Source organism: Saccostrea echinata, unplaced genomic scaffold (assembly GCF_033153115.1).
Source record: "Saccostrea echinata isolate AGI-Se365-2 ecotype Australia unplaced genomic scaffold, CSIRO_AGI_Sech_v1 ptg000001l, whole genome shotgun sequence".
Classification (NCBI taxonomy): Eukaryota; Metazoa; Mollusca; class Bivalvia; order Ostreida; family Ostreidae; genus Saccostrea; species Saccostrea echinata.
The window spans coordinates 29,403,909-29,420,470 of record NW_026889750.1 but is presented as its reverse complement, the minus strand read 5'-3'; the positions used below and the strand labels follow the sequence as shown (position 1 = coordinate 29,420,470).

At 33.0% G+C, this 16,562-nt stretch overlaps 1 protein-coding gene across 1 annotated transcript; it reads left to right on the top strand.

Annotated features, from left to right (window-relative positions):
• The first annotated feature begins 8,554 nt into the window (after positions 1–8,554).
• Positions 8,555–16,518, top strand: LOC133175814 (beta-1,3-glucan-binding protein-like). The gene is made up of 12 exons (XM_061310972.1): positions 8,555–8,698; positions 8,791–8,877; positions 9,327–9,443; positions 9,587–9,717; positions 9,901–9,975; positions 10,113–10,179; positions 10,339–10,509; positions 10,638–10,715; positions 13,107–13,221; positions 13,378–13,449; positions 15,736–15,865; positions 16,242–16,518. Exons 1-12 carry the CDS (start codon positions 8,596–8,598, stop codon positions 16,434–16,436), a joined length of 1,341 nt encoding a protein of 446 aa, XP_061166956.1. The 5' UTR covers positions 8,555–8,595; the 3' UTR covers positions 16,437–16,518.
• The last annotated feature ends 44 nt before the right edge of the window (positions 16,519–16,562 follow it).

Here is a 16,562-nt window from a genome sequence, read left to right as displayed (position 1 = left end):
AGGACATAATCATTAATTGCTAGGGCGCGCATTTTTAGGTTTAGAAAATCATACATATTTTTCCATCTTCTCATTTCACTCCTTTTTTGCAGATTATTAAATCCAGAAATTGTCGGTTAATATCACCTTTTCCATAGATTTATAGTTTTACATGATTGTTTATTAAAGATTGATAATATATATTGGCGTTTTGTGTCTTATTGCATCCCACAAAACATTTATGTCGCTCTACACTACATGGTCATTGGGAATGGGAATGAAATAAAGCTACATGGACATTAGTTTAATAGGGGATCACCCTAAGTGAAGAAATTTTTGAACCCATATTTTGTTCCATTCATTACTCCCCGGCTTCTACTCGGACGAATCTGCACTAAACAGGATGCTTGCATACATGTATATAGGCCTCAATGTTTTCCATAAAGCTTTTTAAAGACCATTCCATTTTTTATTCCATTCTATAAAATGGAATTCTATCTGTTGCCAGGACCATTATTTGAACAGAATGACAATAACTCTTAAACTAACATAGCTGCCCAAGTGAAGAAATTTCTTCAATTAGGACAGCTATGTTATTTTCAGAGTCTTTGTAAATAAAATGTGTTTAAATAATAATAATTTCATTGCAATATGTCTCGGTAACAATCCTTTAATACAACGTATGCTCAAATAGCTGTATCTCATTGCCATTCTCAATGACCTAGTAGTGTTGGGCGGCACCTTGAGAATGCCTTTGCCAGCGAAAGCAAGTATTTGTGTCGCCTGTAGAGCAGAGCAAGGCTTGGGGATCACTTTACCTGGTATCTGTCTATCTGCCTGTCCGTCTGCCACACCTTATATTTCGAGAACTGTTAGAGGTATGGAATTGATATTTTCCACATATATTGCTTCGCACTATGGCTTTTGTAAAGTATCATGGTAACCGACCTCGTGGCCCTTGAACTTGACCTTTGACCTACTTTTGAAATTAGTTCATAATGCCGATATACAGCATATTTCTGACATTTAAGAAGTAACTCTATGTATTCAGCATGCGCACTATTCGTCATGAAGCATTATGAAAATAGCAGCGTAACAGTCCTCTTGACCTTTGACCTACTTTACAAAAAATTCTCTAAACGGTTCAATTTATGTTGTTTTTTTTTAAATTTTAAGAGGCGGGGTTTTGATAATTAGCATTTAAATCACATATTTATGAGCTCATGTCACTGTATTTTGAATCTGCTTGATATAGTATACAGTTACCACACAACTGATATTTAAATAAAATGAAAATACATCAGGATCGGTATAACAATATGGCTCGTTGTAGACTGACAGTTTTAATAATAATAAAAGACTGAATCTCTTTTGGAGGATTGTTGGAAACATGTATTAACAAAATGATAAATATTTATTTAAAATAATTTCAATTTCATAATTCGTTTAAGCTTTTAGAGTTGGGGAATTATTCTTCTATTTGATTGCAAGATTCTATCGCCGTCTTACTATATTGGATTTTTTTCTTTGCAGGTAAATGCATGAACTATAAATTTAAGCTAGTAGTAAATAAATAGGTGACCACTCTTACAGTGTAGATTTATTTACATCTTTAATGATGCTATAAAGCAGGCGATATATCAGTCATTCTACGATAAATGGACCAATTCAGAGTATAAAACCTGGAAAAAAATAATTGTTTCAAATAGCAAAATGAACATCATAATTCTCTAAAGGACATATAAGTGGACTTGAAAACAAAGAATTGTCCACAAATCTGGTATCGGGAACTTTTTACAACAATTTCAAGATACCATTGATTTTAAGGAAATGTTACGAAAGTTAATGCTTGATCAAGCCTTATTATTTTTTAAATAAAGCTGAACTTGACCAATTTTTCGTTTCTGATGTTCAGTAAAGAACGCTAAAGTATGATTCATGAAGTCTTGCATGAATCCGAATTAAAATTAAGTTTTCTGGGAAAATATCGTTACGGAAGTTAATCGTTATGGAAGTTAATTCCCAGCAATAAAACTTAAAATTCTCTTCAATATTTAAAATCAAAGTTTGTTTTATGATACTAAACAAAAGTATGAAGCATTTCCCTCCCAAAATAATAAAAAAAAATTAAAACCTTTAATGCGAAAACTTTCCTGAATTACCGTCACGGAAGTTAAATTTTTAAGAGAGACAACTGTTTTTGTCTAATTCATTTTGTTATGTTGAAAATGTCTAAAACAGCTGACTCGCAACTAGAATCGATGATATAAGGTTTCGTGGTCACTTTCAGATAAGTTTCAGTTCTTTTTGAAATCTGCTTTCTATGCGTGAAATTTAAAACAAAATCGTTGCGGAAGTAAATCGATTTTAAGCGACATGCTATAATTTCGCATGAAAGGAGATCCATGCATTTCTTTGCAAGAGGTGGTTTGATTTCTTTTTATATAGGATAAAAACTTTTTTAAACATTCATTGCATTCTATTCGGAACGATTTTACGGCCGAAAATTTCATCTTGAAATTTGTAAATATATGAAGCGACATTAAAATTTGCAGTGGAATACGTTTTTCAACATTACATTATGTTCATATTAAAACTTTCACTGCATGTATATCGGTAAATATTTACAAAACCATATGTGTATGTTAAGTCTTAGAGTTGAAATCGACTTTTAAATTTATAGTTAAGATATTACAACGGTAAATTTGTAATCGAATGAAAATTCTTAATTGGTCATATTTTTGTAGAATGACTGATATGCGTTCCTTGGAACACTCTGCTAAGACTTACTTAGATGACCTAGTGCGCTGTTCTTGCACGGCTGGCTGGGAGACAGGTTTTGTAGGTCGAGAGTTCAACCCCGGGAGATTTTCAACGTTAACACAATATAACCAATGGAATTAATGCAAGATGCAGTTCAGCGAGATGTTGTTTTACAAGCCTCTTACGTTTACACCTGGTCAAAATGATTTATTTGTCACAGATTCGTTTATTTAAACAATTTCCGTTCAAGGGCAGCCAAACAGGAGGCTGCCAGTGAACGGAAATTAGGTTTTGATTGTACATGTAGGTTGTGGAAAACATCCAAGGAATTCCGATCAGCTCTCTTTGGATTTTTCATTACGCTAAACAAAGTAGTGATGACCTCCTGATTGGCAGCCAGTGAAAGGAAGTATGGTAAATAATCCCGAATTTAGGAAAAATAAATCATTTTGAATTATTGAGTTAATTTATGTTGTATTAACGTTGAAAATCTCTCTCGAAGAGGGACACCCTGCTGTGTTTACAAAATTTTGTTTCTTACCCTTAGTATTTTTATATAATTTAATTTTGTTTATATTCTAGCCTCTGATTGGTTAATATCCAAAAAGGAACACAAATTATTTCTGTATAACCTGGTTTGGTATGGGGACACACCCCCCTGACAACCAGCTGAATCATCTGTATCCATACAATCCTCTCATTTCCAGTCCTCGGAATTCATGGAAAATTCCAGATTTAATAAATGTACCGAACAATAATTCGAACTTACCACATGTAAACAAACAACAAGGCTGCTAAGCCTATGTATCAGTTTTTACCTCCCCTCGCTTCCCATCACTTCCGGTACTTCCGTTACTATATGGTTGTATTATTGAGCGGCAAATTTGAACTAATAAAAAGCAACGAAATTTTAGTCCCATAGTTATTTAATGATTTTAAAATTAAATTATAAGGAATGACTCCAATTCTTGGCCAAATTATTCAAGTATAACCTGGATTGGGTCAGTTAAGCGTAAACTGACCCAAACCAGGTTATACTCGAATAATTTGGCCAAGAATTAGAGTCATTCCTAAAATACCGTAAAGTGGCATTCTCTAAAACTTGACAAAAACGGAAAATGATATCAGATATCGCGGATTATAAAGCGTAAACTGACCCAAACCAGGTTATACTCGAATAATTTGGCCAAGAATTAGAGTCATTCCTAAAATACCGTAAAGTGGCATTCTCTAAAACTTGACAAAAACGGAAAATGATATCAGATATCGAAGTATTAATATGATAGAACAGGAATTTATCTATATTTTATCTTGTCTTAAAAAGATTCTCAGAAGGAAGGGGGGAGGGGGGTTACAGCAACCATTCAACAGGTGCCTGTGGATTGGATTGTTACCTGTTGAATGCATTTTTACCACAAAATATCATTAAAAAATCGTTAGTTTGAATCAAATTCAATGTGTTTGTTATTCATTGTAATCCAATTACCCTTTTCTAATTAAAGTTATGTAAGGTTTCGATATAAATAAACGTCTGTACATTTACGCAGAATCTTGAAGAAATATCAATCATCATGATATTACCCAAGCATTAAGCAATGAACGTCTCACAGGGTGCTTGGGATCCTTCTACAAACACAGTCTATAGAATTAATTAAAGGCCGAGGTTTTCAACCGGTCGGTTTTCCTCAGGTAAATTTGGTGTGGGGTGGAGCTTAATTGAAACGGCTGAGAAGCCCCGAAGGAACCAAGCTGGCTTGTGTATACCTACCTATATACACAGGATGTTACCTGTATATTACCTGTAAATGTTTTCCTAAGACATTGTTTAACTTCGCGTGTTGGTCAATCGAAATGTTGATCGTCAAATTTATGAAATAAAACATGCTAATTTTTTTTATGTAGACTGATTCCTTTAGTTCAATTCTTTTTTAAAAATATGTTTGAATAAAGGAGACAATTTTAGTATTTCAAATCTTTGGTTGTAAGCTGGCGACACCGAGAGAAATAGTCATTCGCAAAACGAAAGTAGAAAAAAGCGCGGTCCTGAATAAGTCTCTAAAACTTAGAAATCCTGTTTGAACTCTAAGTTTTGTAGAAAATATATAATAAATTAGATAAATATTTTTAATATAATTCCTATGTGATTAACCCATGACGCATGTTTCGTAAAAATGGTCATGGCATCCGGGTATTGTTTCTCCGACAGGTAGACGAAACGGGAATATAATCACTTTATCTTACTTTTTTCCTCGGGTTCCATAATTCTAAACATAACTTGTATATATATGCTATGACAGCTTTTATGATACTGCTTATTTCTCTTTAAAACTGGTTATTTTACCGTAACTTTCATCACCATGTCTCGAAGAAATATTACACGTCTTAAAAATTTTAACTTGGACAATATGACTATCTCATAATTACAAAAAAAAGGAATTATTATTTTATTAAATTACACGATGCTTCTAATGCAGTTCAGTTTTTTCTGTTTTAAATAAAATCGATGTACGTGTAAATTTGGATAATCTATTATACCGCATTATATAGATTGTACAGTGAAATGTACCCCCTTTCTTAATTACAATTTAAATGGGTACTTGACTGATTTTCTTTTTCATTTATTTAATTATTTGACAGACTGATTAAATATAAATTATATATGGCTCATTACTTTATCATAAAGTAAAAAAAAATAATATCAGCTCTGGCTGCTTCTTTAACACGATGTATGCGGTAGGCATCAAAGACTGAATGTTAATTCAATGATCGGTACGATCCCCAGCCAAGGTATACAAGATATACACAACGACAGGTAACAAAATGTCAATCAATTTTCAGTATCCAATCTCAGGCTTAATTTCATCTGATTGACAGGGGTTCACAGACCAGGTAAAATTGAGGGTGGTGCTTATTTCCTCCCCCTTTAAGCAGTATGCAGTCAAAACATGGATGTGAAGGGTGTGAATTTATGGTGTCTACCCACTTAGCCAAAAATTCTGAAATTGTTACAGGTGACTGGTTTTTGTTAGATGGGATTGGTGTACAGGCTTCGGGGCCACCAACGCTGAGATTTTTATATGTTGGTGGCCCCGAAGCCAGGTAAGGACACTAAGAGAAAAAAAAAGAAATTCATTTCATTACATGTGACATTGGCTGCATTTCGTTTCCGGATTTTTTAAAATAATGAAATATTGTCATTTCCGACATTTTGTAGCTTGCATCTCCGACATTTATCATAGTACTTCTAGAATTAATCACTGATATCCAAATAATAAGTTTTGCTTAGCTTTTAAAGAAACTAATGAAGATTTTACCCTGGAACACATGCATAAGTGTTGTGAACTTTTCGCTCACCTCCTGCACTTTTTACTTGACTTGGTGCTGCATATAGATACATGCAATGCAAAATTCAGGAAATGAAATGCAGCGGTGACATAGTCTGTTTTAGATTACCACAGAAAAAGTTGAGATACCAGCTACACGGAGTTGTCCGTGCGTGACGAGCAACCATCTGACATGTTTAGTCGGGTAATACATGTAGCATTTATGTACTATAGACTTTAATTTCACATATACATTCATTTGTAAAAACAATTTATATACTGAACCTGTATTTTGATCCAGTCATTACTCCTTGGCTTCTACTTGAACAAATCTGCACTAAAGAGGATGCTTTCATATAAAATAAAACTTTTTAAGGATATCCGATCCTCAGCCAGGAAGGATAAGTTTTAAATTTATTATTTTATTTAAAAAGTCTTGAAATTGAGATCTTTTCATGCAACAATTTTTTATGCATCTCAATATGATTCAAGGTCCTTTGAAGTCTTAGAAAATGTCTTGTAAAAAGTTGACATTTGTACCCCAGAAAAGAAAAAAAAAAATCATTTTTAGAGAAATCGAATTTCCTTTAATCTAGCATTAGATACCAATGCTTATCAGCATGGTATGAAATTAGACGTGATATGTGATGTCTAGCAATGATAGCATTAATACATAACAATTGAAGTAAAGAGAACTAGAATACTGTATAAACATAAAAAAGATGCAATTTTCTCCAAATACCTAGATACCTATATTTTTAAATCCTAAGTTATATTTTTTGATCAATTTTCAATTAGAAAATGCATAGCTGGTGTTTTTATTCGCATTTCCTGAAAATATATTTGAGATCTTATAATTTTCCCTATATAATAGGATTAACTATAATGATGAACTTCGAAGAAATACCATGGGTAAATTCACGTTACTATGTGAAATCAGAGACATTTTTGTGAGCATTTTCAATTACTTAAAAGCTGATTTTCAGAACCTGAAGATCGGACTACATTAAGGACACCTTGCACTTTCACAAAGTAAACTTTATCCTTAATACTTAAGAAAAGTAGAATTTTGTTGTGTATTAATGAAAAATATTAAAAATTCAGAGTAGAAGTGTGAGAAAGCAAAACCAACTCACCAGTATTATCAGTCCGTGCTCAGTGATGTGTGCAGAGTTTAACAAATTGAACACACCCGGTGAAAAATAAACATTAACAATAGCAGAGCTCGTGCCATGTTTACAAAAACAGTTTACGTTTCACCGGGTGTGTTCACATATCACTGAGCACGGACTAACAATACTGGTGAGTTGGTTTTGCTTTCTCACATTTCTACTCTGAATTTTTTGGATTGCAGTTTAAAAAAAAATGCATATTTGAAATTTTAAACACGGTAATTTGAAAATCTCACAATTATGTTTGCTATTTTCTTTGTAAATCCTTAGTATCTGTCATATTTTATAGTACTCCTTAAAACAGGAAATTCGTATATGTTCACGTTTTGAAATGCCCCCTCTGAAAACAAGACAGTAGAATTCTGTGTTTCTTGCATATATTGTACAATATTGTTTTTCTCATCACATATTATAATTTGAGCAAAAAGCCATCGTAGTATTTTAATAATTTGCATTGAAGTGCGAAAAAAAAAAGCATTTGCCCATGCAATTCTATAGTAAATGTAACTGTGTTTTGACATAGTCCCTAAAATACATAGACGGTAGATTTTCCTGAAACTTTGCAAGTACACAGAAGTCAGTATAGGCTTCATATGGTATAAAATAAAAAAAGTTGTTCTGTTGTAGTTTTTACTCAATAAAACCCCAGTCGGCTCCCCTAAAATCAGGAGATGAAACTGAAAATTAAAAAAAAAAATCAGTTGTAAATCATTTGTTACCGTATGAAGAAAAAAACAACAACATTAATTAAAGATCATTTGCGCACTCAGTCCAGCTAAGCAAAAGGATTCAAAGTCCTACTTATATTATTAGTGACCCCTCCACACCCCTTTCACCCACTGAATTCAACTGTTTAAAAAATGATGAAGTTAAATGAAAATACAAGTAATAAGATAGTTCATAAATTTACTGTTGAGCAATTGAAGAATAAAAATTAAGCTGGTTATAACTTCTGAAGGTCAAAATTATCGCTATCGCTCCACAACAAACAAAAAAAGTGGGCCTATATGTACGAAACTGTCTTTGGCTTAGTGACGATCTCAGATGCTTGCAAGATTCATTGTTAAAGATATCGCAGATATTTATTTTTAAGAAAGTCTAAATTATTTTCAGTTCCTAATTTTAACAATCATTACGCTTTTCAGACTGTTAATCTCATTGACACAAATGCCACTGAAATTATTCGTTAAACAATATATATACACGTATTATACAAGTGGTCAATTATGATAAATGTACAGTTGTATATCAAAAATTATCATAGGTTAATATTGAGTTTCCTTACCTTTATCCTTGTACACTGGCATATAAGATAAGATCACTAGTTCTACAAATGACAGATTCACATATACGCCAACATGAATCTAGGCGTCTTCATAGTTTTTATAAGTCTCTCTCTAACCTTCGCTTTCCCCGAAATTTCCATTGTTGGAAAGTCGGCTCTGAAGCTAAGTAAACCAGGTAACAATTGATTTTATTTGTACATTTATTTGTAAGTCGGAGAAAGAACTCATTAATTGTTCTCATTTTGCTAATGAATTCAATAATTTTAGACGAGGATGGTATTTCTACGGTGTTTTTTACTGTGAAGAAACCCGATGGGGAATCTAAGGAATATGCAATAAAGACTAAAAACGAGGGTAAGTTTATTTAACCATATATGCGTTAAAAGATTATTTTATGAAAAATATGCAGCTGCTATAATGTCCAGGTGTGATACTTAGTATGGACACTGTTCTTGATTAATTCCATCGAAGAAAAGAATGAAGAATATTTATTTTTCACTTATATTAACTTTTTTATACTCGAGCTCACAAATCATACCCCATTTTCATCTAATTTCAAAATCTTGGCCACAGTGATTTAATGTTCACCTCCACTTAATCAATTCCCTCCCATGCTATAAAATTTTTTAACAAATTTTTTTTTATAAAAATTTAAATAATCTGCCCTAATTAAAATCTAAAGATCTCTGACATGTCGTAGTTTGGTACTGTAATACTTGTATTAACAAAAAAACCTTCTATGAAGTTGTCTCGGATAAAGTCTTTTTTCCCTCAACCCAAAGTTGATTTATTCTTTGTTCTAGAGACTGACATGTGGGAGTTTGTAGACACTACGTCAGACTTCCATATTGGAGACGTGGTAGAGTACAAAACTGCAGTGGTCCAGAACGGAATGGTGGTGGAGTCAAAGTGGAACAAAGGTAAATATTTACTGTTTCCAGGTATAACATAGAATAAATTGTATTTGAAATAAATTCAGCGAGATTTCTATCATTATTATTCACTGCAAGTTACTGTACGGAAGGAAGTCTTTGAAAGAGCTTTCTTTTCCCTTCGTTTTTAGCTACCTTACTGAAGCAATTAAAACCAGGCCAGTTTCGTAGTCTGAGACAAACAGTGGTTTTCAGAGATGATTTTAATGGTCATTTTAACAAGGGTCACTACACAACTGACGTCAGTGCCTGGGGAGGAGGAGTAAGCCAGAGAAGCTATTACAATGCCTTTACTTGAATTTAACAGTCGCATATGTATTTTTGAATTTTAGAGTTACTTTGTTTTAAAAATGCACGGAAACAATATTTTTCAAAAAAAGTACAGTGTATATAAATGTATTTAACAAGTACTGAACGTTTGTAATGGAGAAACTATTTGTTGCAGAATGGAGAATTTCAAGTTTACACACCAGAATCTGCTAATGTTCACACGGCAAATGGTTATTTATATCTTAAACCTGTGAGTACAGTTACAGTGTTATTAAATTTTGAAAATCTCTATTCTAGGGTAGGTCCTCAAACGGCAAACATTTAAGTCTTTTCAAGAAAAAATAATACTATAAAGAAACCTTTAATATGACCTCAATTCCATTGTAGACATTGACAGTTGACCATCATGCTTTTAATGAGGGGTTATTATACAATGGTCATATGGATGTTCGAGGCAAGTATACAATACTTCCGGCAGTAAACAGATATTTTGTGAAATAATGCATATAGCAACTCTTGCTCTCAAAGGAGATTCTATCATACTAACATACTATTATACTAAATAAAAGTTTGTATTTTTCTGAGCTGTCAATGTTTTTTTCACTTTGAGCAGGTTTATGGCATACCTGTACAAATAATGTCAACAATGGGTGTTACAAATCAGCTTATGGTCAGGAGATTCTTCCACCCATCATGTCAGGAAAAGTAACAACTCATGCTGCCATCAGATACGGAAGGGTCAATGTAAGAGCACGGGTACCAAAAGGCGCTTGGCTTTGGCCAGGTATATTTGTAATATTAAATAAAAATGAGAATCACGTCTCTTAATGTCACCACTTTGGTTTAAGATCATACCTACATACTTCATGATCATATAGTACGTTTATCTTTTTTTTGCCTACTCCACATAAGCTGTTTGGTTGTTACCACGTGATAATCATTATGGAGGTTGGCCTCGTTCTGGAGAAATAGATCTTATGGAGACAAAAGGTGAGGAAATAAGCTCTAACAGTGAAAACATAATTTTTGTAGTTTTACGCAATTGACGTGATCTAACTCTTGATGTAAAAGGAACGAACAAACTTAAAAGTAAATGACGTGATTAGAAATATTTAAAACACTCATATCCTTATATTCTAATGTAACTATTGTAAAATGCATTTTGATTGGCTAATACACTGATGTTTGAGGCAGTTGGAAGCATTAACGAGAGTGAAAACTTTTGTTTGTGACATCATGATAGATGGGCGCAAAAAAAAAACAAACAAACAAACAAACAAAACAAAACCAAAAAAAAAAAAAAAAAAAAAAAAAAAAAAAAAAAAAAAAAAAACAATGCTTCGTGACATATTTCATGTAACAAAACTCAAAGAAAAAAGAAGATAAAAACATAAAACAAAATGCATAAATTGCATTTAAATGGTAAAAACTATCTGCTCATTTGTTATTTGCGACCATTAATGCCGATTTTTGAAATATTCAAAGTACTATCATTCCAGTAACAGCGTGTCACTTTGCTTGATCGATTGTGATAAAGTTTCACATGTTGATTACCATATTACTCATCGATTGAATGTTTTATTTCAATGAAAGCAATACTACTTTGCATATGAAATACAGAACCCAGCAATACTGACCAGTCGTATTGAATGGTTGTTAACGAGAATACAGTAAACAATGATCACATGTGGACAGGCAAAGCAAGTTTTAATCCTTATAATGATGATATTGATCGCTATATAGTATAATAATAGCAGAGTATAGCCTTACTTATTTCATGCTTTAAATTTTCTCATATGTACATGTATTAACTCCATTCGGTCAAATCACAACAAATATGACACATATTATTTTGAGAACAAAAAAACAGGCTTTGACTGACCACGTGTTGCTGCTGACTGCCGCACTGGTAAACAATCATTCAATATGATTGGCCAGTGTTATCGGGGTATTGTTGGATTCTGTGTTTCTTTAGCTGCAATAATGTAGCCCTCTCTCTCTCTCTCTTTTTTTTTTGGGAGAGGGCTACAACTCCTTAGGATCTCCGTAATGGTGCAAGTGCGGGAGTGATTCACTCCTGCACGGATTTCGGCTTAAATTATCAGTAAATGGCTATTAAATTAACATTTCTTACCTGAACTCCAAAAATGTAGTTAAGCAAAACATAAATCAATCCAAACATACACAGAACAATCCATATATCGGTTATTTTTCGTGTATGTCAACATTACAACTTGAATTTATCCGCCATGTTTACTGACCTTGATCGATTTTATTTTGGGACAGCCAATGAGAATAGGGATCTCTAGGCAGCGGATCTCTGTAGGAATTACCTTATTTTAGGCATAGATATCGCTGTTTACGAAAAAATGTCACATGGAATAGTTTTATTTATCAATATTTAGTGATGCCATACAGCACAATCATTTAGTAACCCCGAAAATCTACTTTACAAAGTAATTTATAATTTTCAAGAGCAAGTCTCAGTGCATCACGCGAGAACTGTCATGGCTTCTGATGAGAGCAACTGGTAAACAAGCAGATTTATTTTATCTGGTTTTCGCGTTTAACGGGCTATGTTGTTGACAGTGAATAAAAATTTCGCCCTTTTAGAAGTAAGTTGAATGCAAAAACAATATATTTTGCCTGCAGTCGCCGGTATTTGAAAAAATATATTTGCACCATTACAGAGATGCTGTGGAATTGTAGCCCTCTCCAGAAAATATCAGATAAAAAAAAATCGGAGAGGGCTACATTATTGCAGCTAGTGTTTCTTATGCAAAGTGGCATTGATTTCATTCGAATCAAACATCCAATCGATGAGTAATATGGTAATCAATTTGTGAAACTTTAGCACGCTTGATCAAGCAAAGTGACCCGCTTATAGTGAAGATCTAGTAAGTCTTTTTGGTGCTAGATCCATAATGATGTCATAATTGATTTAATTTTTAGTGATACCACCAATTAGTGATATTATCTTCTTAAATCTCTGAAAATGTCCTTAATTTTTAAATAAGATAAATATGAGAAGAATCCCTCTTTGATGCTAAATAATAGGATAGGTAGATAGATTCAATGCATTATTTGCATATATTTTCTAAATGTAAATAATCAACAGGTATTTCTGTGGACCGAAATTCTTTCACCAGAAACATTTTTCGTGAGAAAAAATGACAGGTAATGTTTGTTTATAATGAACTAAGTAAACTAAATTTGTTTAACAATCTCTATAAACCTCAATATATGATACAATGTTTTGAAAGCCCCCAAAACATATTTCATTTTAAGAGCTTCCTAGGAGCTTAATTAGGAAATAATCAGAAACAGGCACATTTGCTATTCAATACTGGTATAAAATCCTGACAACTTGAATCATGTTAGGAAATGCTTGGACCAATGAATGGGGCGGAGATCATGGTATTCGTTCTATGGCTTCTACATTACACTGGGGGCCTGATTCTGGACATAACTGCTTCCAAAAGACACATGCTGAAAAGTAAGTAATGCACTAAGGGAGTTCCTACAATTCTACCCAATGAATGGGGAAATATTATTTCAATAAATTCAAGTTAATTATACTAAATAACTCGGTCATGAATGTCAATTAAACATTGTGATTTATTTTAAACACACATGCAACAAATTTCTTCAGGTATTTGAACCAACCTGATGGATGGCACGGATGGCATACGTACTCTTTGGACTGGAATCAAGATCATCTCAGGTACGTTATTATTTTAATACACTGAATGCAATTTATATAATTATTTCATTGGTACATTTTAATAAGAAAATGTTTGAATCTTAAGGACCAAATAAGAGAGAGAGAGAGAGAGAGAGAGAGAGAGAGAGAGAGAGAGAGAGAGATTTTACAAAACTTCCTGTATTCAGTTGTAAAAATGACTGAGTTAGACAAACATGTTTGGGAACAAGTGTCTGACCTAGAGTGACTAAAGTAAGCCTTACCATGTTGTAATGAAAAAGGCGACGATAACGAACAGCGATCGGTCTCATAAAAACTGCAAACAATACAATTCTGTAAACAGGGAATTTTGAAGTGAAAGTAGCGTATCCTTTGGATGAGACCTTAAAAACCGAGGCCCCGTGTCACGGCAGGCATTGGTACGATAAAGATCCCTCACTGCTCAATGGCCCTGAGTGCCGAGTAAAGGTCTTAATTTGAAACCCATCACCATTATATAACGTCGTCTCTATATGAGGGAAAAAGTCTCGAAATGGACGTAAAACAACATAGAATCAATCATTCCGTAGTTAAATTAAGTACAAAAACAAAGGCCTAGCAATTGCTATGAAACCAGTCAGCCAAAATACGACCAAGAAATAGGTTAGTAGAATACATTTGCTAATATTAACATTTGGAAATGTATCCCCTTTTATAACACTATTTGAACAAGGCATTTTTAAAACTGTATATATGCGTTATATTCATTGTTAAGTCATTAACAATTGACTTAATTTCACAGTGACTTCATATTAAAGTAGTCGAAGTGTTCAACACATTTAATTTTTACCTTTCAGGTTTGGAAAAATCTAAATCATTTCATTTCGTTTTAAACTAAAGTACGCAAATATTTGTTAAAAATCAGTTACAAATGTAATATAAATAATAAGGTATTATTTAAAAACTTTTATCAGGATGTAAATAAGGTTACTATGTGATCAAATCTTCCACAAAAACACTTGGGCTTTATGGAATTTGATCACAAGACTAACTCGTATTAACATCACAATTTTTTTTAAAAATGACACCTTATTTCTTAAATAACTTAAGGTCATTATAATGACCGTAGAATTTACAAAATGCTGACTTTAAACGAGGTTGTTGAAATCCCTGTAACATCACCTTATGTGTAAGTAGCCTGCTTCGGTTGAAAAATTGATCATACTCAGAGCATGCTCTTAATTAGCGAATGTTGGGAGACATAAAAACCATATGCAGGTGATAGCGGAATATTACGAGATAAATAAGGAAAGTTGACGATGGAAAAGCTGAAGTCATCTCTTTTGTCATACAATTTAGTTGTAAGTCGGCTTTTGTCGTATATAGTGAGTAAAACCTCCAGATATGAATGAGATGTTGTAGATTCTGTGGTGTCCTTTATTTCAAGTTCACTGGGATATATCGAGTCAACATATGAATGGAAATACGTATTGTTATTGATAAAACGTCGTCGATATATCTGAATGTCAAGTTTAAGGCCACGGCAAGTGTTTTACTCTTCTCAAGTAGAAGTTTTTGAATAAATTCTGCTTCATAGAAGTTTAAAAACAGATCGGCTAATAAAGGAGCACAATTGGTGCCGATCGGGGTTCCAACAGTTTGTTCGAATACTTGTCCGAAGACTACATAAATTATGACAATGAGGAACATCCAGCATCCTTTTAATATCAACTTCAGAGTACTTATGTCTAGAATCAAAGTGATTTTTAATGAAGTAATTTTGTTGATGACCAATCACGAGATGCATGTGAAAATTTACGAATTTCGTTCTTTTTAAAGAAGCAGTTGTATGTGATATAAAAAACGTAGTTTTTAATTCATCGTGAGGAATGATTGCATAAAGTGTAGAAAAGTCGTTCGTTTTGATGTTATAGACTTTTGAAAAATTAAAAAAATTTCTAAAAGTTCTTAGAGTTTTTGAGGATCCACATCTGATTTACACCACTCCTAAAATATGCTGTAGCACAGTACGTCTGCAGTTTCTCCTTAATAGCAGTTAATTTTTCATTAAAGAGTAAAGACAGGGGATTGGTAGAGTATTTGCTGGGCTCGGCAATATATTTTTGTTTGCAAGGATTTTTATGAAGTTTAGTAATCCAGTATAGGTAGGGTAGATCGAACTCACTTGGTTGACTGAAATGTTAAAAAGTATAAAACAATGAAATGTGATTTTGAAGAATTTCATCTTTAGAAACATTTAGAATTTTATAAATCAATTTTCATTTTTTTATGAATATGAATATAATAAATTATATAAAACTGTTTTAGAATCTTAGTAGACAATCAGGAGGTATTCAGACTGAATACTCCCTGGAATGGTATGTATAACTACTGTCCTTTCCACAACGTTGAGGACCCCTGGAGAAACGGACCACACAATGCTCCTTTTGATCAGCCAGTAAAGTATCTTGTTATTTTTTTTTATCACATCGAGTAAAGTGGGTTAACTTATACTAAATACTGAGTTCGAAATCAAGTTTCTGTAACGAAAAAAAATAATTTCATCTCATATGTGCCTGCATGTTTCTTTGCGCAAAGGAATTATTTTTGAAATAAAAATATAAAATGTTTATACATGTCTTCTACTTAATGCTCAAAACAATGAATTTTGAAAATGGAATAAGCAGCACTGTGACTTAGGCATGATATTCCAGCAGTTAGCGGACAAAGTCAATAAATTTGACGAAATTAAACATTAAATTCATTTTGTAAAAGACGTCCCTTCTTCAAACTCAAATTCTAAGTTTTGATGTTCCCAAACTTTTATGATTTAGTTCCACCTCATTCTGAACGTGGCTGTAGGAGGAGGCTACTTCAGTGACGGACAATTCGATGTACCCAAACCTTGGCACGGCGGATCTCCACATCCTATGAGAGACTTCTGGGAAAAACGAAGCAGTTGGCTGAGTACATGGCATGGGGATGACGTCGCTATGTTGATTGATTATGTAGAGATGATTCAGTACTAACTTATGTCATTAGAATAACAAATCTAGAAGGATACTGTATTACTTTGTTGCCTGTGTATTAAACCTTCCATGAACATATTGATTCAATTAGTTTGTGATAATTTCAGTATGTTTCATTTTTTTATG

Bases quoted from the DNA above. Each gene is read 5' to 3' on its own strand.
- LOC133175814 (XM_061310972.1), top strand. From the start codon at position 8,596: ATGAATCTAGGCGTCTTCATAGTTTTTATAAGTCTCTCTCTAACCTTC. The intron at 8,699-8,790 runs GTAACAATTGAT...CAATAATTTTAG, and splicing joins TCTGAAGCTAAGTAAACCAG to ACGAGGATGGTATTTCTACG. The intron at 10,180-10,338 runs GCAAGTATACAA...CACTTTGAGCAG, and splicing joins TGGTCATATGGATGTTCGAG to GTTTATGGCATACCTGTACA.